A 21,955-nucleotide genomic window follows, 5' to 3' on the forward strand; every position below is an offset into this window, starting at 1 on the left:
AATGCTAACATTTAGTGATTCGGGACACAGATACCGCTCCAGAGCGCAAGTTGATTTCAGCCTCTGTGTGATGTGACTTTCGTGCGACCGTAACTTTCGGTTGAGTTGTTACTGCGTCAGTTAATTTGGCACTTTCGAGGTCGTACGGCGCAATCGAGATTTTTTTTTTTAGCCAGCGGCAACGTGCGAATCGACGGTGAATACATAGTGGCTGGACTACAGAGTGCTTGGACTCGCATCGCGGGGGCTATTCGGTCGCTTGTGGGGGGGGGGGGCAAAAACGGTTCCGAAAAATGCACGACCTGGCCTCGCAGCAGTTCGCGCGGCCGTGCGTACCTTCGCCGGGACGGCATACATACTGACCGCGCGCCGGTGGGCGTCCCGTTGGGGGACTCCACACAGTGCAGGCTACGGGCAGTGCCTGCGCGACTCCCCCGGCGAGGACCTGCTGGGGGCGCCCCATTCGCCGAGCAGCAAGCAGGCCGGCGAGTGGTTCAACATGGACGAGCAGTGCGAGCTGGTGTTCGGCAGGGGCGCCAAGGTGTGCCCCTACATGCCCGTCTGCAAGCGGCTGTGGTGCACCGTGCACGGTCATCCTCACGGGGGCTGCCGCACCCAGCACATGCCCTGGGCCGACGGCACTTCCTGTGGCAAGAACCACGTGAGTGTGCCCGGCACTTGGTTGCACCTGCACCGACGTGGGCGAGGGTTGCGTTCCGGCGATTGCGGCCGTACGCGTCCTTTCTGGTGCTTAGCGCGGAAAGTTGAGGCAGAACAGTGTGCGCCTCGACTTTCTAGCTGTCCCTTTTTTTGTCCCAAATTTATCCGATAAGCACTAGAAGAAGAAGAAGACGCGGGCGTTTGCGGCTCGCGCCGAGCCAGGCACACTGTTTGGCCGGACTGAGAAATGTCCGCGTAGAGAAAGGCAAGCAGCTTGACGGCATATGCGGACAGGTTAGAGATGACTTGAGAGACACGGCGGAAAGCGGACGTCCCTGTTCCCCTCTGTGTCTATCGCGGTTGAGTGTCAGCCCGGCTGCAAGAAAAAAAGGCGATTCAAAAACCACGCTGCCGCCTCTTAGCCAAAAAGCCGTAGGCGTCGCCTGGCACAACTCTGCTTTCTTCAACGGGGAACTGTCCTGGGGACAGAGCCCGCTCCGCACAAGTCCCGTCAAAACCCTGTGGACCCAACGAAACCTTGTTAAAATAGGCTCTGGACACAATTTATTTTCCGTAGGTCTAGAAGGCGGGAGCTGCTGAAAAATTTACACCGATCAGCCGCTAGCGAAACAAGTTTACGTTCATTATGCAAAAAACAGGCGAGGCGTGCAGACAGGACACAAGAGTAGAGAAGTGCACAACACGAACGCCGACTATCTTCGTACTTCTCTACTTCTCTAGTCCACTTCTCTATTCTTGTGTCCTGTCTGCACGCCTCACCTCTTTTTTCCATAATGAATCCTTACCAACTAGCTCAGCTTTCTAACGTTCTAAGTTTACGTTGTTGCGAGCCGACGTACCCGCTTTTCGAAGTACGCGTAGACCTCCCCCCCCCCCCTTCCTGCGCAGTGGTGCCAGCAGGGTCAGTGCGTGGCCCGTCCACCGGACGCAGAGCGGCGCAAGAAGGTCGACGGCGAGTGGGGACCCTGGCAGGAGTACGAGCGCTGCTCCAGGACCTGCGGAGGCGGCATCCAGAGCACGCGCCGCGAGTGCAACAGCCCCACGTGAGAGAAGCTCCCTGCAGTTGGTTACGATGACTGTGTACTTTCTGCGACTCCGTCGAATGCCGTCATGATAATTACCGTAGTTCGTTGTGTCCCAATACTCGCTATGGGTGGTTAAACAACTAAGCGAAAAGCGGCCATCTCAAGTCTCACTCCAATACTGACGAGGCTGGCAAAGCAGGCAGCTTCGTTAAGATAGCATCGAAGTCAAAACGACGCAGGCTACTTTGCCTCTCTAAACAAGGAGGTGAGTGAGAAGATGGTCGTCGGGCCAAAAGAAAACGCACTCGCGCTTTCTTATGCGCTTATTGTAAGCGACGTTGTGTTTTTGATAGGTTCGCACGGGCAAAGTGTTAAACACTTTAACTGGTGGAACTGTATAATACTGCCATCTAGTAGTGATTGTGCAGACAGCAGCAAAACTGGGAATGACGAAACTAGCGTTTTAAAGGGCGAACCTGTGTCCTCAAAAACAGGCTACACTCAAGGAACAACGAAAGCGGCGAACACAGTCGGCGATCGTCGGAAATCTGATCTGGCGGTCGAGTGCATCGGCTTTTATACATCAGTCATCGAAGGCTCCAGGGTAATCGGTGGTGCCCGCGAGTGTTCCAGAAAGTTCTACACAATTCACGTTGCACATGCGATCTGACTGCACAAGCTTCGGTGACAACAGAACCATCGATAACATTCGGGAAACTTCCGATACATGCGGGCGCGTCCCACGTTGAGCGATAACATTTGTTAGACGGTGAAAAGCGCTCACCCGGAAAAGGTAAACCAGTCCACGTGCCAATGCTGTCACAAAGGATTAAGAAGCAGTTGTTTCAAAACCTAGTGGTTAATATTGGTTAGGTTACCATCTGTCTTCGTTTTGTGCGTAATGAGTCCCTAATCAGTCCCTAATTGGTCCAGCCGCGCTGGTGGGCGTAGCTCAGGACATCGAGTTCAACCTTCCAAGGTGGCATTAGTGAATGAATGCTGCTCGATCCTGAAACCGGTGACCGATTGAGTTGTACAAGATGTCGTGCAGCGCCAGGAGCTGAAATGGAACGTTGCCACATTTTTCCTTTGTGGTTGTTGCACTTCGACGCAAGTTATGTGCAGTGCAGGAATGCGGGGCACCTTGTGCAAGAGCATTCGCATCGTCTCTTTTCCAGCCCAGCGTTCGGAGGCCGCTACTGTACCGGACAAAGGGTCAAGTACCGCTCATGCAACACTCAGGTACGCTAACGCTAACGCACCTTTCTTATTCTTTCTTCAAACAGCGACGTCCAAGTTACAGCGTCGTTAGTCTGCAAATGTCGTCGAGAAACTCTGCTAGGGTAAAGTTGCTTTGTAGGTTCAACGCCTCCTTGTAGACTGTGGATTGTAACTTACTTATAGATTGTGAGCCCTGCTGGCAGGATCTATCTCAGTTGCTCCGAGGTTTACTTACGGCACATTCGACTGGCCCCACTCGAGCGCTCTAGAACTTCACATTCACGTAGTGGTTCTCATTCGAGTGGTCCCTTTCGAGTGCTCCGAACGCACCCGCCTTGCTAGATCAGAACACCGCACTCCAGCTCTGAGTGCTGGAAGGCGCGCCCACCTTCAAATCCTGGAGCGTCACTCGAGATCCGACGGAAGCTCGATCACGTGGTTGCCCCAACTGCACTGGGAGTACGCTAGCACGTTCGACTGGAGCAGGCTCTCTCCCTTGCTCCAGTCTCCCGAGGGCTCCGCAACGTTGTAGACCCAGTCGGAGCGCTGCAGGAACTGGTGGAATTCAGCATTGGTTATTGCAGGCCTCTGTCTACGCCTACGGGGGAGTAGGGCTGTCAGGTAGGGTTGTGTTAAGGAACGTGATGTCCCAGCATTGAATGAACATCGCGTTACCACTGCGTCTCTCGTATCCAAGAGGAAACTGGGTGCAGACTGGTTGGAGGCATGTAGACCTTGGGGAAAAAAATATGTCGAACTACTTATCAGTTGAACGACCACAGCGTACTCTAACTGGGTGCTGGCAATGCTGAGGTAAACACGAGAACGGGAATAGTAATTGAAACAACAAAACTCACTATAGTGCAAAACTTTCGCCCCACAAGAACGAGGCAGCTCTCAAGTGACAACGATGCGATGAGCACTGCTGGTGATGGTCGCGTCGAATTACGCTGCTGGATTCCATCAGCGATAAGTTATCATGAATAATAATAATAAAAAAGCATTAGAAAAGCGACCACGAGACGCTGTTTTCACGGCACCATGGCGTCAATCCTACACATTTTGTTTCTGTCAGTAGCTCGAAAACCTTTAGCCTTCGCGCGAAGCTCGCACCTTGTCTACAGACGCTAGTAGAACGAGCGGTTTAGAGAGTCCTGCAGTTTGTTTCTGGCCGTTAACTCTGCGTTGCGTTTTATCTTATCGGCATGTTCTATTTTTTTTCTTGCGTCCCTGCATCAGCCCTGCCCTCTCGGTTCCATGGACTTTCGAGAGCAACAGTGTTCTGCGTTCAACGGCAAGACGTTCAACTTTCCCGACGTCCCTTACAACCCTAAATGGACGGCCCATCATTCCGGAAGTGAGCGATCACCTTACGTGTTTTATTTGTGTACTATTATTATTATTATTATTATTATTATTATTATTATTTACTTCTGACCCTTCTAAGGCAAACGTTTGTTTCATGAAAGCTCGAAAGTTCTTCCGCATTTCGGTCCCGCGTGCGCTTATTTAACGTCAAAGATTACGTTCTCCTTTTTCGTTCCTACCTGTGCCCATGTCTGCACGCCTGCGTGCCAGTGCCGTGAATCTGTGCAACCTGCTCAACATTAAGTCATTCTAAGTTCTTTCCCATATTGTGACCCGCAGGAAGTGTTAAAAATACCGCCCGATTCAACTTTTTCACCCGCCGGGGTTGCTTAGTGGTTATGGGATTGGGCTGCTAAGCGCGATGTCGCGGGATCGAATCCATGCCACGGCGGCCGCATTTCGATGGGGACGAAATGCGGAAACACCCGTGTGCTTAGATTTACGTGCACGTTAAAGAACCCCAGGCGGTCCAAATTATTCCGGAACCCCCCTACAGCGTGCCTCATAATCAAATCGTGGTTTTGGCTCGTGAAACCTCATAATTTAATAATTACGTTGTTTTCCTTTTTTTATCTTGCATTTTTGACGGCCGAAATCTTTGTCTAGGGGTGTACGACGACACCTGCACGTGTAGTACTATACACACGTGGCGGTTACGCTTAAAAACAGCATGGTACGCTCCTCAAAACTCCGTAATTGTTACTCTGTGTTAACTTCGACGGTAGGAGTGTTTCGACAATTTTTTTAAAAAATAATTAATACTCGCCCTACGGCACGCGTGGCAATATAACCGAGCGTGTGAAGTTTGCACAAGCTTCGATTTTCGCTTACCTAATTCTTCCCGACGTATTCGTCAGCGACGCTTTGAAGCGAGCTAGCGGGTTTAACGGCTCGGCGATCTGCTTCTCCTCAATCCAGTCTCCCACGTGGACTCGTGCAAGCTGTACTGCCGGGTGGTCGACCAGTCCGCCTATTATTTGCTCAAGGAGAAGGTCATAGACGGCACGGCCTGCAACCCGGAGTCTTTTGACGTCTGCATCAATGGCGTCTGCAAGGTGCGCTATTTCGTGCCCGCTGTGCGCATGCGCCTTCTTATGTTGCTGCATTCTTCTTTTTCTTTTGCCTTCTGTCGCATGAAAAAACGAAGCTATTGTTTAATAAACAAGTGAAACGGCGCAGTGTTGAGGCAGTGGCCTGTTCGAACTGTGTACGACTCGCCGCACGACAGGCAAATGCGGTGCACAACGCGGCTGTACAGCATGGCACGAACCGCTTGCCCGATTTAGTGTTACAGACGACTGTTGACCATCTCCTCTCACTCTCGATTCTGTTCTGTATAGTCGGGCGCATTATTTCGAGCTTAGACTTGACAGGTCGCTGCTTCAACACTAGCCTGCGCAAGCACATCAACTGTTTTGAAGTTAACTGGTTTAGGTCAATCCACGGCTAGCGGCTATTTTTTTCTCGAGCACGTCAATGGCGCACCTGAATAAGTGCCTCCGCGTGAGCCAAAAAAAAAAAAAAAGTCACAGTATCGTCCGAGAGGCGAAGCATCGAGTGACGTAGCAAATCATTAGAGACCTATACGAAGTAAGGATAGCAGTTTCATCGGCCGTATAAACTCATAAACTTTCATTATAAAATATAAAGATGCCTAACAAACGGACACGCACAAGAGAAGAGAACGGGAACAAGAGAACTAGCCCAACAAGAAGTGTTCTTAAACTCGTAAACGTTCGCCCACGAACTAAACTAACGAGCACCGTGTCAGGCGCGCACAGGCAGACATAAACACATCTCACTCGATCACCGCGGTCTGTAGCTGTCAAAACGCTGGCGTGAGGAAGCGCGGCAGCAGCAGCGAGCGAAATGACCTTCCTGCTGCCTCTCGCTTCAACGCGAACTAAGCGGCGAGAACGCTGCGCACACGAAGCTATCAACCCTCGGCGCACCGAAACTCTGTACTGATCACAGATCGCTTTCAAAAGCACGTGTCTCTGTTCCGTGCGCAGCCTGCCGGTTGCGACCACCAGCTGAACTCGACGGCGACGACTGACATCTGCGGCGTGTGCGGGGGCGACAACGCCACCTGCCGGACAATCAAGGGACACTTCAACCTCGCCCAGTTCGGTGAGCAGGAAACGGCCGCATCGTCTGCACTTCCCTCTCCCTTTCGCTTTTTTAAAACGACGGAGCGCGAGGGGTTTGTCGTTGCGGTCACGGAAAGCAAACGGGTGACGACAGTCGCGACTGAGACGTCAGGGTGAACGCTCCGCGATTCGCTCTTCTTTCGGGTAACTCTTATTCGGCGTTCGCGTTAGGCTATCGGGCAGCGTTGCCGTGTTATGCTTCTGTTGACTCGCCACTTTCGCGGAGCGGTAATCCTAGTGCTCTTTCAGTCTGGTGCGCTGCGCCATCCGTTGCCGCGAGGTGCTGTGTGCGCTTGCGCTATGGCTGGTTTGCCTTCGCGTTTGGCGGGAGTGGGTTTACGGAAACCTTGAAGACCTTCGATGTCCGAAGCAGCAGTTCTTGAGCGGTGCTTTCTTCTTGCATGTTGTAGCGACGTTGCTTTCTTCGCACGGAGTTAGGTCCCCGCAAAACTTGATTTTCGTCCGTTCGCGGAAGCAGGCTCTCTTATCGCACTACTTCCGGCCTGTAATATATTGCTGAGAATCATTAACGAGTATCGAGCAGTAGGTAGGCGTTTCTTCGCCATGCTGGCCTGACGTCACCCTAGCCGGCTGGCCCGTTCTGAAAGCGACGAAAAACCGACCTCCTATACTCTTTGGATCGAGTCAGTATCCACATTTCTTTGCGTAGGCGCCCGCATTGTCGCTTTACCAAAGCAGCCGCCTGATGGGGCAAGAGTCATTTCTTAGCGCGCCGATCGTCTGTCAGAGCGATGCCGGTGCTGCCTCTCTGTGCGCTGCCGCAAGCGGTGGCCCTATTCAGCGAACGATGGCACGACCCCGAGTCTTTCTTTTTGAAGACCCCGAATTCTAACACGAATCAATTCGATAGCGTCGGAGAAAGAAGCGAGAAAAAAAAAACAACAAGAAACTGCGTTGCGGCGAGGTGTGGACCGCTAAATAAGTGCCCTTTATTTCGTAAATGCGATTGAGAGTGCAAGTTTTGGTTTGCCTTCAAGATTTTGATAGTGACTGCTATGTGGCCGTCGGAGAAACTGAGCCAGCTCAAACGACAGCGCGAGAACGACGACGAAAACCTTCAGCGCTTCGAAACGTCTTCAGGGGGAAGGGGCATATAGGAATGACTGAGTTGAGCAAAAAGGATAATGTTCTTCGTGTTCTTCTTTTTAGGCCCGCCGGTCGTTCAGCTTGGCTTGTGGTGAGAAGAGGTAGTTTGAGGTAGCTGGCTGTGAAATGCAGTGAAGCGTGATATGACGTCCGGGAAGGCCGCGCGATATACGGTGTACGGTTTGAGCTAAAAACGTGCGCGTTTGTCACTTCGCGAAGCTTCTTAACTGCACGGTCCCTCTTACCCGCCGCAGAAGCTAAGCGACTGCGGCGTTTCGCTGCTGGGCTCGAGGTGCCGGGTTCGATGCCGACTGCGGAGGCGCCATTACGGGGGGGGGGGGGCGAATGCAGAAACGCGCGTGTACTGCATCTGGGGCACGTTCAAGGAACCCCAGGTGGTCAGCAATAATCCACAGTCCCCTCTACGGTGTACCTCGGAATCAAATCGTGGTTTTGGCACGCAAAACCCCAGAATTATTTTTTTTTTTGATATGGGCAAGATGAGCCTTTTCTTTTTAGGTGACCGGAATTTTCCTTTTGCCGTTCTTCCCTGCAGTGGCGTGGTTGTTAGCTTCGCACCCCCCTGGTAGCTTTGCAAGCAGAAAACGGGTGTGCCTCGCTACGTCTCTGGCGTTTGTTAAAGTTTGCTTCTCCACAACATAGAAGTTTGCCGGGAGAAGCCCGCTTCACTGGTTCTATTAGGTTTAAACGCGATAACTTGTATATTGAAAACGTGTGCGTGCTATCGTGTGCGCGTTAACGTGCTCGTGCGTTATTGGACCCTTTAGGCCTGAGTCCCTGTTCTCTCATTTTCAGGCTACAACTTCGTCACAGTGATTCCTGCCGGGGCCAGCTACGTAGAAATTCACCAGTTCGGATTTGAGAAGGACGACAACTACCTCGGTGAGTGCGCCGTCAGCCTTTTAGACCGAGTCTTCTCTGATGCGACGACCTCATAGTGGAACAGGGAGAAGACAATCTTCTTAACGTCGATAGCCCTTCAGCTGATAACACCTTAAAGCAATAATCCCCGAATACGCGAGAAAGTGCTTCACACCGAATGTACGTGCAAGTGTTTTTTTACACTCCACACCTCTTTAACACGCACTTGGCAAGCCTTACGGAAATGTTTTCTCTGCGCTGATTCGTACGTCGCCTTATACGTGCCTTCCAAAACATACGCGAAGTGTCGCGCAAGAAACCGCTCGTTATTAAAACTCGCGCTGCATGTTCAGCATGCGCTAGCGCGAAGTCTAACGTAGGGGCGAACGCTTTCTTGAAGATTTGATGATTGCATCGATTTGATGATTGTGTTCGATGATTGTATTTGATGATTGTGTTTGATGATTGTATTTGATGATTGTATTTGATGATTGTATTTGATGATTGTATATTGACGATTGTATCATCTCCACGCGAGACGCGAACCAGTCGCCGCCTCAACCCTCCACGTCTGAACCGAGTGCAGTCTTTGTGCGCTCTCGCTATAGTGCTGTAACTGCTGCACCCGCGGGCTGTGTGTCGCGCAAAATGTCGCTTCCTTCCTCCCTCCCGCCCTCCTCCACGCTTCTTGCGCGTCTCTTATTCTTACGTGGCCGCGTGGCGTCTCGCAGCACTGAAGAGCGCCGAGGACGAGTTCCTGCTGAACGGCAACTACACGGTGAGCATGTTCCGCAAGACCCTACGCTACGGCGGCACCGTCATCGAGTACAGCGGCTCCAACGCCTCCATCGAGCGCATCAACGCCACCAAGCCCCTGGGCAAGGAGCTGCACCTCATGGTACGTCCGCTCTCGCTGGCTGTGCTCTGGTCGGGATTAGTGATTTAATTGTGGGGGTGCGCACCGCTGGGTGGCAGTGTGCCCCGGTATGCTAAAAAAACTTGCGCTTAAAGAAAAGAACTGACCGAAGAGGAATATACTAGGTTGAGTTGTATTAGTCAGTGACGATATTGTGATAGCAAAAAACCACCGCTCGTAAAGTGAGAGCAGCCTTGGTAAGCCATAAAATAGGCAAGAGAGAAAACAAAAAGAAAGAGAGAGAAACGGAGGGGGGGGGGGATGCCGCCCCGAAGTACAAGGATCAGCTTGCTGCGATGTCGCGGATTTGTATAGCGCTTTCTCGGGCATTGCAAACAGCCACGTAATATAATTTAAATACAAACTGGTGAACGATTTCATTGTTTTCTAGGAAAGCTGAAAAAAAAAACGGAAACAGGGTACTTCCGAAAATATTTCCTGTAGCTGAGCCGCCTAAGTATAAGAAAATACCTTTTAAAATTCGTGTTTTCTCCGTAAAGTATACCTGTGATTCTGTAGCATCTCTGGGATCTAAAAAGGCACAGTAGCGCCTCTTTTTGCTTCAGTGGCAATCAAGCTGCTTGCACCTAATGAATGAAAAAGTAGCAGAAAAAATACCTTACCCGTGGGAGCCGACTTGGTGTTGCTGTCTACAGCCCTTTTAGGCTGCGGCCGAGTTGATAACGTGCCAAGTTTCCACTTTGCGATGTTGTCTCCGCATTGCGAATTTGCGTAGTACTCATCTGTTTGAAGCGTTGAATCTGAGACCCGATTGGCGCAAGCCTTCGTGCGAAATCTCGGAGGCTGTTATTAAAACGCTGCTTCTAATGCTGTCGCTGCGCAGTTCCTGGGAATGAGAACTTGAGAAAAAAAAAAGAAACTATACGAAATTACCTTATGGAGTTGCCGTCGAGCAGTGAACACCCTGTATACTGTTCAGTTGTTGATCAAAGATAAGTAGGACACGCCGCTTCAAAAGTCTAAAAGCGCCTCAACATGCCCTCCCCCCCTCCCGAAGAAAAAAAAAACCCAATAAGCACGATATACAATCGAAAGCGTCGCACCTATGGGCTTCACACGGCTGGCATGTGACTGCGTTGCAGTCTTCAAACAAGCAGTAGAGCATGACGTCACAAAGGTGAGGTGGCGCTGACGTCAAAAAAGAATTCGTGAAAATTATCAGCGCGAATTTTCTCGGCAGGAAGGATCATTAGACGTCAATATGCTTCCTTGTGTAGTGGCTCTCTGGCTGCGATGCGGTCGGGATGGCCGCATTTCCATTGGGGCGAAAGGCAAAAGCGCTCGTGTACCCATATTAAGGAGCTCGTTAAGAAACCCCAGGAGGTCATATTTAATCCGCAGGCCTTTACTGCGGCTTGCACCGTAGCTCATTTAGACTCGGAACGTCCTAAAATTTATTCGATAATTTAACGTGAGTTAAGCTTTCTAGAGTACGTCTGTTAAGATTGCTGTTTGAAGGCAGCTGACAACTACGGAAAAGAAAGGAATTTTTCGTGTTCTCGTCTGCTATTTTTGCCCTTACTATGCTGTTTCCTTGCAAACATGTTGCGGTCTATAATAGTAGGCTTTTACACGAAAAAAAACAACAAATATTTGTTATAGCCTCTCGGGCTCCGCCTGGCGATGAATGCGGGGTGTGTGATTTCGGTGACACGCCTATGCATTGCGTTGGAAATGTGGGCGAGCTCTTTCCGGACTTGCTTGCGAATCTACCATCACTTTGTTCGAGCTCGTGTAATCAGGCTATTTGCGTGTAGTTTGTGCAAGCCGTGCCTTTAATCCTTTTCCGCCCAGGTTCTGACCGTCGGCAAAGTGGAGTCTCCCGACATCAGGTTCCAGTACACCATGTCAATTCGCGACGAACGCCGGTACTACTGGGAGCTCAGCCCCCACTGGAGCGAGTGTAGCTCTGACTGCCAAGGTGAGGTCGCCGAACAGAAAACATTTTTCTTTCGAAGTGCCTGAAACACAACTTTCACAAAGGAGTGCCTTCTATTTCGCGACCAGCTTCGGGATAGTGTGAAGTGGGCGAGCGTGGTACATTGGGGATGGTCGGCAGGAAAAAAAAGGGAAATGGCGACGACATGCTGCTGGAATGTGCATCAGCGTCGGAACGAGTGTGTTGGCGTTGCTAAAAAGCTTTAATATTGTGTATTGTGCAACGTAACAATATTGACACGTGTACTTATCTTTATCGGGCGACCACGTTTCGCCGCCTAACAAATGTTATCGCACAGCGCGGGACGCGCCTGCATGTATCCGAAGTTTCTGGAAGGTTATCGATGCTTCTATCCGCTGCCTGTTGTCGCCGAACCTTGTGTTATCTGATTTCATCGCCTGACGCGAATGGTGTAGAACTTTGTGGAAGGCACACGGGTCCCAACGATTAGTCTGGAACATTCGACGACTATTGTATAAAAGCCGACGCGCTTGACCCGCCGATCAGATTTTTCGACGATCGCCGATTGTGTTCGCCGCTGTCGCCATTCTTTGAGTGTAGCCTGTTCTTTAGAGCACAAGTTCGCCCAATAAAACGCTCGTTTCGTTAATCACAGTTCTGCTGCCTTCTTAACCGTCACTACCACGTGACAATATAACAACGTAGCAATAGCGACGGAGTCACTAGAGAAGCCTAATGCACGCGTAGGATATTTAGGGAGTTTTAGCGTCACTGCTGCCGCCTTGGCGACCTTCGAGCTTTGCGCGTGCTAGCTGAGTTGACCCAGGTGCACGTGCGGTGCGGCTTCGCTGAGCGCGAAGCCAGACGGTGGCGGAGCCGGTTTGTGTGGTATATTGATAACGCAAGGCTTAACGCTTAGCCATAACGCTTAACTCTGCTCGAAGAAACGACCGATTATGATGGGGGCAGAATGCGGAAACGCTCGTGTACCATGCACTGGGAAGACATTAAGGAACCCCAGGTGGTCGAAAATCAATCTGGAGTCCCCCTATACGGCTTGCTTCATAATTAATTCCTGGATCTGGCACGCGATGCACCGGAATTTATTTTAAGAATTGCCTGTAGCGCGGACATGGTGCCCAATGTTTTCTTCGGTATTCTGGTGCTTAAGTTCTCGCTCGGCTCTTACGTCGTTCCGAAAAAAACTGAGCATGCCGGAAAAAGTGTGGCTTTGGTCGTCGTCGACATATCACGTGGTCTGTCTCCAGCTTCATGAAGGAACTTTTTACAATATTGGAAATGATGTTTACAAAACACCGGCCTCTCTTGTCAGTCATATTGACACGTCTACTTGCTTGTCTTTATCGGGCGACACGTTTCACCGCCGCTAACAAATGTTATTGCACAGCGCAGGACGCGCCTGCATGTATTGGAAGTTTGTGGAATGTTATCGATGCTTCCATCCGCTGTCTGTGTGACCGAACCTTGTGTAATCTGATCGCATGTGTGCGCGACGCGAATAGTGTAGAACTTTGTGGAAGGCACGCGGGTCCCAGTGATTACTCTGGAACGTTCGACGACTGATGTATAAAAGCCGACGCGCTTGACCCGCTGATCAGATTTTCGACGATCGCCGACTGTGTTCGCCGCTGTCGCCGTTCTTTGAGTGTAGCGTGTTTTTGAGGGCACAAGTTCGCCCACTAAAATGCTAGTTTCGTCTTTCTCAGTTTGGCTGCTTTCTTCGCAGTCAATACCACGTGATAATATCAGTGTTTTGCAGCCTCAGATTTGAATAGCAGTTTCAGTTTGCCACTTCACACAATATGCGCGTCTGTCTATCAGACGAATGAGCTGACGTATTCCCTTCCATTTATGCAACGTTTTATGCAACGGGGACCATACTTTGTAACGATCCAGGCATATCATTATCCATCCTTTTATTATCATGCGCCGCGTTAACTGCGCGATAACGGCGACAACAGCGGCACGGCGGCATCGTCTGAACGTTTGACGAACTGGAGAGAGAATGGAAGGTCAAATGGATCTTTACAAAGCAGCATCCCAAGTGTAAAGCAGCACGTTCATCGCGTTCGTTTACTCCAACACAGTGGACTGGTGACCATTCCTTTCCTTTGGGAGTTGGGGGGGGGGGGTTATAATTAGTTTACTCTGCATTACGCTTTTTTTTTTCTAGAGTTCTAGTAGTACCACGCAGAGGGAGTAAATTCTCTCCGCTCGTCTTCGTAAAGTGTGCAACTACTCCATTATCGTACACGAGTACTCGAAAAGGCGAGTCAGATACTTAACGAACACTTATCCCGTAAAAGGAGTCTTCAGGACTCCCTTTTTTTCTCTCGAGCTTTTACGACGTGAATTTGAGGCATTTTGCGCGTTCGAGAGGGAGGCGTTAGGGATGTATAAAAAAAAATGGAGGAGGGGTTAACCAGGGGTACCTCTAGTTGGCTGCTCTGTACAAGGGAAGAGCAAACAGATTCGTGAGAGAGAGAGAGAGAGAGAGAGAGAGAGAGAGAGAGAGAGAGAGAGATAACGTACAGTCGCACCCATCGTCCTCGGAGTCTATCGGGCGGGCGCGTAGACCGCAGGAAATTCAACAGTGCAGATAAGCGCTTCTGTGCGGAGTTATCTAAGGGCGCACTGGCCTGGAACTTTCTTTTCTGATAGGGGACGATTCCTCAGTATGTCAAGCACAAAGCACATGACTTGCTTCTTGGTGGAATAGCATGAATATATACACAATTGACTTGAGCGGTGGAGATCATAGTAGACCTATATACCGACGCGTAAGTCACTGGGTATCTTCGATTTGTTATCCGAGGCTGCCCAGGATTTCTCTAGGCATTGCTTTCAGCCAATGGGCATTGGCGTATGCATGTCTCGGGCAGTGCTGAAGGACATCGTATAGGTGTTTTTTTTATGCGGAATACCTTAAGGATGCTGTCATATCTAGGCTTCAGGCATTTTTGCTGATAGGCTACGTGCGTGGGTAAGGGGACATTAGTATCAAGAAAAATACTAAAATATGATTTATTACCTTTGTAGTTACCAACTTTAGGCCTACGTTGTAATTGCAAAATTGAAGTCGGTGAGTAGGAGAGCCGTGCGCACTTAGCAGAAATCCAAAGACTAGCACCACTTTCAACATGTGCGAGCTTAAAACGTTCTACAATGTACATTGGCGTTCCAGTTAAGTTTTCAAGAGGCGTATATCTAACTGTTCGGGACGACCCAAACTGGAACGCCGAGGCATTTTTTTGGCAGTTTTGGGGCACGGATATGTGGAAAGTGGTGCTAGTCGTAGGATTTATGCTGAGCATACATGACTTCAGTACTACTCGGCTTAAATTTCGAAATAAATTTACTGATTAATTTACACGTGCCTAAATTAAGGTTAACCATGAAAAAAATTAATTGGAACGTGTAAGTTCATTACTGACCTTATTGTTGAAATACTTCTTTATGCTAATGTCCGCGCAGCTTATCAGCAAAACTCCCATGCTTCTAGACGCGTTATGTTTTAAAGCGTTTCGCATAACAAGAAACACTTGGTATAAGATACCGCACTTCAACTGTTTGGGAAACGCCAGAATAGTGTTGAACTGAGGTCGTGGCCCAGATCTAAGACGAGTTCGAACAGCTGAACCGAAAACGCCGTGTGAAGTGAGACAGACGAGGACGCAGCCGAGGTCCTTGTGTGTCTCACGCTGTCCCGCGTCTTCAGTTCAGCTCTTGAGACACGACTTGCGTCTGAAGGGGTTCGCCTCCTTCGACTGACGTGCCGCGGCCCTTCTCTCGAGACCACAGGTCACCGTCATCGCCGAGCCGAGTGCAAGCGCAGGCCGGACTCTGTCGTTGTGGACGACACCCACTGCGAGCCGAGCACCAAACCGCAGACGATGGCCGAGACCTGCAACCTGCACTGCACCCTCTGGTGAGTATAGTGTGCATGACCGTACAATGAGGTGAAGAAGCCACGGCGCTGCACGTTCGTTCGTTCATTCATTCATTCATTCATTCATTTCATTAGACGTATTTTGCATACTCGCGGCTTGTTATTTCGTTAAACACGAGAGGAACTCATTAGGCGTGCTATGCGAACGCACTATGTGTGAATTTCGTACAGAAAAAAAGGTATTGCAGAAGGTCATTCAAAGCGGACTCATGTGCTGTGCTGCTAAGCACGAGGTCGAGGGTTCGATTCGCGCGGTTAGCGACGGCCTCGTTCGGCCGGGGTGCGCAAACGGAAAACTCTCGTGTACCGTGTGTCGGTAGTACGCGTTAAAGAACACCTCGTGGTCGAATTTAATATACGGAGCCCTCCACTGCGTGGCGTCCCTCGTAACCCAGTGCTCGTCCATTCTGCTTGTTCCTTTCTGTGCACGAGTATTAAGTCCGCGCTGCAAACATGAATGCAAGCCTCCATCAACCAATTATAGCCCGCACCACCGCGTTGACTGCTTCCATAGCGCACTTTGCACTTCTAGGACGAGAAACCCCGCAACCTATCTCTTTTTTTTACTTTGTTTCCTCCCACAAATGTCGTTTCACACTTCTCATGTCGCGCATAAGCCGCGGGAGGCTTGCTAATAAACTTTGTGTTACTTCAGCGCGTGTCTCGCGGTTCTTCTTTTCCGTGTCTTTGTCTTGAGTGGTGCTCGTCGTGGGTGGTTTTCTTTTTCATATTTTTGTCTTTTTTGACCTAGGTAGGACATTAGGCAGTGTAATAGCAAGAGCTTGGTCGCACAGCACACCACCCCGTTCCGAAGGGGACGCTCATAATATCCATCCATCCATCCATCCATCCATTCATGTTGCCGAGTAACCCACTGTGTGGCCTTGCTCCCTCCCCCCCTCCCCGCCTCCTCCACCAGGTAGCGCCCCGATCCAAAGGGGGCGCTCATAACATCTATCCACCCATCAATCCATGTTTCCGAGTAACCCACTGTGTCTCTTTGCTCCTCCACCAGGTGGCGCGTGGGCGAGCCGTCCGAGTGCTCGGCGCAGTGCGGCAACGGCGTTCGCACCCGCAGCGTGCAGTGCGTGCAGCGATCCGACGGTGGCCAGGAGTCCGTGGTGCCCGACAGCCGCTGCAAGGCCCGCGAGCCCAAGCCGCCCGAGGTCGAGAAGTGCGGCGAGCCGTGCCGGAACTTCCGCTGGGACTACGGGGACTGGCAGCCCGTACGTAGCGAGCGCGTGTGGGGTTCGCGACGGCTTACGCTTCGCTCTGGTTCGGGAACGAACGGATCTGTGAAGCGCACCGGCGCACGCGGAACGGGATTGGAAAAAAAGAAACCGGCTGTGTGCCGGTGTGCTTCGAGATCTGTCCGTTACGAAGACGGAGCAAATGGCCCGGCTTACCATCTTGTTGCTTGTAGGTTCAGTTTTGTAAGTGAAGCGCTTCACTTACTGTTTTCCACTTACTTAGCGGTAGCTTCGTGGATCTAGATCAAGAATGTAGCACCAGCTCCCTGATCGGTGGGGTGCATCACTACGTCATTGCCAAGTTATTTTCACCGAGAATCAAGTGCATGGCGTATGAAAAAAAAAAAAAAACACGCGCACCACAGTCTGCTAGGCTAGTAACCGAAAAGCTACAACTGCAGATGTTAGTCCAGCGTAGTGTTGTGCGTCTCTTTCACTGCTAGTCATGTCGTTGGTATCTGCCGTTAAGCAAGTTTGCAATATGCTCCATGTAATGAGCTGAGGCACAAACCATCGTTTATGTACCACGTTTATTTGGCTACACGTGGCTCGCAAGAAGACAACGATATTGAACTGTGTACATCCTTTACTCCCTCGTTTCTTTCTTTTCGTGCCTTAACCTCTTTCCTCCTGTGTAGGGTAGACAACCGCACGCCCTTCTGGTTGACCTCACAGCCTTTGCTTCTTTCTGTCCTCCTCCTCCTCCTTCTTTCTGTATTGCTGATTTACACACACGCTTAAACAAAATTACCCCTTCTGAGTCTTTTCTTGCCACACAACAGTAATCGTCATCTGTCTTGTCCGCATTTCCTTTCTTTAACGCTGGGAGCCCCGTGCTTCCAAGTCACGAACGACATGCGCGTTGTCAGCATGACAGAGCATTCTCGACAGGAAAGTAGCGGGCGCAGCGTTTTCAAGAAAGGAAACGAAAGCAAGACAGATGACGATCATTGTTGTGTGGCAAGATACGACCCAAGGGGTGTGCATTTCGCTGAGAGTGTAGGTAGTGCTTAAATTCATACCCCAGCGATGGTTGCCTCTGAGTAACAAAAAACAGATATCGAAGGCAATGCATTTGCTAGCTGCGTGCACCGGAAATGACACCGAGGCCAAGAGACACGTCACGGCCACCATTTGTCTTAAACGCTGCCTATGAAACAACTGACACGCTTTCTTCCTCCCTTCTCCCACGTTCAGTGCAGCAAAACGTGCGGCGGTGGCGAGCAGTCTCGCACCGCTGCCTGCGTGAACGAGAACCAAGAGCGTCACCCGGACTCGCAGTGCGATCTGTCGGCCCGCACCGTCAAGCGACCTTGCAACCAAGGGGACTGCCCGCGATGGGAGCTGGGACACTGGACAGAGGTGAGCAGTTTGTATTCACTACCGGCCCGGCCGCTGGCTCGCATGACCTGGCGTGAAAGACTACGAATGCAAGCACAGTTGCGAAAACGAGCCGGAAACGAGGAACATCTCTTTGACGGCAGCAGAATGACGCGCGAGGCCCCTTCCCTCAGCGTGGAGAAGCCGGCCTCTGCGTTTTTTTTTTCTCCAATTAAAAACCGGCTTACTTCTTGTCAGCTGTGTCATGTGCGTCCGTAACGATTTAAAGACTCGGCCTGTCTGTGCGTCATCATCGTTTTCGCGCGTTTTCGTTGAAGGCGCAGTAGAAGCGTGCCCGTATTTCTGTCCTAACGGTTAATAGCACTAAGCAGGAACTACAGTCGGTTGTTGGAAGTTGAAGCGAATTTTGACGCGGATAGTTTTGCACTTCGTGAAGGATTAGGAATCTATCTGTGCCGTTCTTCGGTTAAGATCTTCTAAATTATTTCAGTAGCTGGGAATGAACTGTTTCAGTATTTGAGAGTAATCAAATTCACTTTATATTAAGCTCATCATTTCCAGTTCGCACAGTCTGCAGAATCAGCAGCGCGTAAAATAAGTAATTCATAGCGGAAAGTTAGAACTTGGTCCCAACAGTGCGTTGGATCTGCGTAAATTGCATTGCTCTGTGCTTGTGTTTCTCGATGTGCCCCGTGTGTTTGAGCATTATTGTGCTTGACTGTGCCTGTAGTGAGTAGCATGAACTCAACGTATTGAGTTGTCAGGGCCTGTCGGGCGTGTAAAATTTGTTTGCATTTTAGCTGCATGGTTGTCGCCTGTGGCATGTGAATTGGATGTTCTGTTAGCGAATAAATTTTATTTTAGGCTTGATCTAGAAGCCTGCATTTTCAAGGCTTATTGAATATGAATGCTCTCTTGAGAAAGGTAAACGACAAGATGATGTGTTATATAAAAGGCACTTTTCATTTGAGAGTGCACTGTGGCGTTATGGAGTATATTTTGCATAATGCAATATAACGACAACGCGCACACGGATCGTGTCCGTAAAATCTACGAACGGCACCGTACGACGTCCGAAACTTTCGTCACCTTTGTACATTCCCCTAAGGAGTAGGCAGCCGGTCGTGCTGAGGTGCGGTACGTCCGAATAACCAAGTTGCGTAAGTCAGGCGTTCGAAAAATTGTTTCGCCGGTGCACCTGTATTCTCTCGCGGTCGGTATTTCCCTTAACTGAAGGCAAGTGAATGTATTTAAGGTCATGGTGCCGTTACGAGGATCGTAAACCAATCCTGAGAGCGAGGCATTTTACGATAAGCCCGCAATACTCCGAAGGCAAAGACGACGATTTCACGACTCGAGGCGACTGTGCTTTCGGCTTATGGGCGCTACCATCTTTGGCTGTTATGCAAACAACTCTTTAGTTTAGTAGGCAATAACGTTAAGGTTATTCTGAAGCGGCAGACATCGAACACGTCTGCTCAGCTATTTTTATGCATGCGTAAATCGACAGTAGTACTCTGCATTAGTTGTTGCAGTTAGAGATCTCCCACGAAAAACAGTCCAAGGTGGCGGCGCTCCGACGCTTCCGCACGATGGATATTCAGGCGCTCGGGCTGTGTTCCAATACTCGCCGTTGACAGCTAAGCAAACAGCACTCATCTTAATTCTCGTTCCAATTCTGCCGATTCCGTCAAAAGAAGATAGCAATGCTAGCTACTTTGCAGTAGAAACACGACGGCGGCCTAGCAGAATGCTTGAAAATTCGACGCAGGAGGTCTCCTGCGTACAACGAAACGTAGCACCACTTCTTTCTACGCTCAATGTAACCTACATTGTGATTTTCGTGGGTTCGCTCATGCAAAGTATATAAATGCAGCCATAATGCCTTAGCGTTTTCTCGACGACGCTACGTTTCGTCGAGGAGTCGTCTTTCTAGCAGTCAGAGTTGGAATGCTGTCCTCAAAGCCGGCCAGAATTGGAACGCACGCTCGGTTATCGCTTGCGCGCCGCACGTTCTGATGGACGTGTCCCGTTCGCGTGCATCGCCGTCGTGGTGGACGCCGCAGTGCTCCGTGACGTGTGGATCGGGCCACCGGCAGCGCCCTCTGTGGTGCCACCACGGAGACCGCGTGGTGGCCCCGAGCTTCTGCCACCCGACGCCGCGGCCGCAGGACAAGGAGCCGTGCGAGATGCCGCCCTGCGAGGCGCCCGCCAGATGGCACCTCGGCGAGCAGGGACCCGTAAGTGTGGCCCAGCAGCTTCGGGAAGCGTTGCGCGCCCGAAATGGAAAGAGCGGCGCTTCGTTCTAGTCCCGTGCAAGTGTTTAAAGGCTAGCTGCAACGGAACTTCGAATCGAGAGAAAGGCTGGTTTCAGAAAGTGCATAGTATGCAGCGGCCTGCCTCTACGCAAAAAATTTCGCGCTTGAAATACGAGTGGATGGTTTGCTAAAGGCAAAAAAAAAAAAAAAGGACACGGCATTGTTACCACCCACCGGAACTGATCTTTCACCCAGAACAATCGTAAATAGCGGGACTGCATGACATGACCTCCGAGATTGGCATCGCCTGCGGCTAGTCTACAAATCTCGGAGGCGACGGGCTGGGATTTGTCATATTCGTTAACCACCAGGTGGTATTTAAAGGCTGCTTATACACCAGGTGATTCATACAGCCCTAGCTGCTCTTTAAAGGCAACTTATATGAAAATTTAACATTTACGAGCCCTGCAGCTTTTCCAGGATTGCTTCAGTAGTATAAACTAATGTACAACCATATGGCCAAAGTGAGATTTCGTTGCAGGTGGCTTTTAATATTAAAGTCCGGATTTGCATTTCACCGCCAGATAAACAGCTGGCTGTTAAGTTAAACAAGTAAAGGGAGAAATATTGTATGTAGAATTCAGTGTTCGCGCCGCAGGACCGGTACGCGAGACATAGGAAATAGACATTTAACCGCATTCCACATCTGGGCCATTTTAATGCGTAAGCATTCTTTGGCAAGTACCCTAGCAAAATCTGTCACGCAAAAAGTGTAATCCTTTGCGTCTGCACAAAAATGCTTGATTTGTGAAGCTAAGGCATTTAATTGTTACAATAGCATAAATGTAGATAATTGGTAGCTTCATAAGCGATAAGGAAAAATTGAAAAAAAATAATTTGAAAAAAATAAAAGATTAATAAGAGAAAGAACCGTTCGCGTGAGGCCACCTTGAAAGCTTACTTTTCCGCATGACGAGTGTGTGTGCAGAGAAGCCTGCTGTGGGGCGGCTGAGTATAAAATAAGAGTAATTTGTACATGTGATAATAGTTTAAAAATAATAATAATTGATTGGTCGCGTCAAAAAGAAAAAATATGATGACGTGGTCCTCGTCACGTCAAGGTAGTAATAAAAAAAGGAAAGAGAAAATAAAAAAAAAACTGATGTGGTAAAACGGGTTGTGGCGGCATGCTGGTTAATTTGATGCGATCACTTTGAAGGGGCCATTCAGCTTCTTGGCAGCTCATCTCCACACCGTCCAGTACATGAATTTCATTTCTTTGGCAGCGGAAAAGCGATGTATAGACATCCGTAATCTAGGAAAAGCAAGTAAGCAACAGCGAAGTAACAGTCGAGCCTAAAGATGCTTACGCATTAGTAGACAATTCTCAGAGTTTCTTTAGCCATTTCGTACTCTGAAACACCCCAGCAGCACACGAGATTCAGGGATCATGTAACGAAATTCGTGCAAATACTTGGCCACAAAGAGTGGTGGCTTGCGAGTCGCAGAAGTTTCGCCAGAAATTAAGAGAAATAAAAAAAAAGTGTAGCGTTGATCAACGGTAGTCCTGCCTGATAACTATCAATGAACCCTTACCTTTTCTATCCCGGTCTCATTGATCTGTGGAGCGGTGGGATGGTCAGTGCATGACACCTCGCCGTTTCTTTCAAAAGCGTATCCGCATTATGTTTCTAACTCATGTGCGCATGCTTACAATGTACTCTGCCTGCCGTAGCAGAATTCGTGCGAAATCTTTGTGGACTGACACGTGACTGCATGCAGCATGTTTTGTGTGTGCGTGTGTATATATAATATAGTGTTTGATATGTGAATTGCACATGCATCGACCGAGGTAGCATGATTTG

The 21,955-nt window shown here is 49.8% G+C and overlaps 1 protein-coding gene across 6 annotated transcripts in view; it reads left to right on the plus strand.

Annotated features, from left to right (window-relative positions):
- The window catches only part of AdamTS-A (ADAM metallopeptidase with thrombospondin type 1 motif A), a 383,945-nt gene that overhangs the window by 325,663 nt on the left and 36,327 nt on the right, over positions 1–21,955 (plus strand). For 5 of the 6 annotated variants that reach the window (XM_075668702.1, XM_075668703.1, XM_075668705.1 and 2 more), the window contains 13 exons: positions 403–661; positions 1,570–1,724; positions 2,885–2,948; positions 4,167–4,284; positions 5,214–5,350; positions 6,308–6,425; positions 8,369–8,455; positions 9,166–9,332; positions 11,166–11,292; positions 15,094–15,220; positions 16,257–16,467; positions 17,689–17,853; positions 19,899–20,072. In XM_075668702.1, coding sequence (XP_075524817.1) covers positions 403–661; positions 1,570–1,724; positions 2,885–2,948; positions 4,167–4,284; positions 5,214–5,350; positions 6,308–6,425; positions 8,369–8,455; positions 9,166–9,332; positions 11,166–11,292; positions 15,094–15,220; positions 16,257–16,467; positions 17,689–17,853; positions 19,899–20,072 — 1,909 coding nt within the window. The remainder of the gene's footprint in view (positions 1–402; positions 662–1,569; positions 1,725–2,884; positions 2,949–4,166; positions 4,285–5,213; positions 5,351–6,307; positions 6,426–8,368; positions 8,456–9,165; positions 9,333–11,165; positions 11,293–15,093; positions 15,221–16,256; positions 16,468–17,688; positions 17,854–19,898; positions 20,073–21,955) is intronic. The other variant, XM_075668704.1, reaches the window with a different exon arrangement.

The sequence above is a fragment of the Dermacentor variabilis genome, chromosome 9 (assembly GCF_050947875.1).
Source record: "Dermacentor variabilis isolate Ectoservices chromosome 9, ASM5094787v1, whole genome shotgun sequence".
NCBI classification, from domain to species: Eukaryota; Metazoa; Arthropoda; class Arachnida; order Ixodida; family Ixodidae; genus Dermacentor; species Dermacentor variabilis.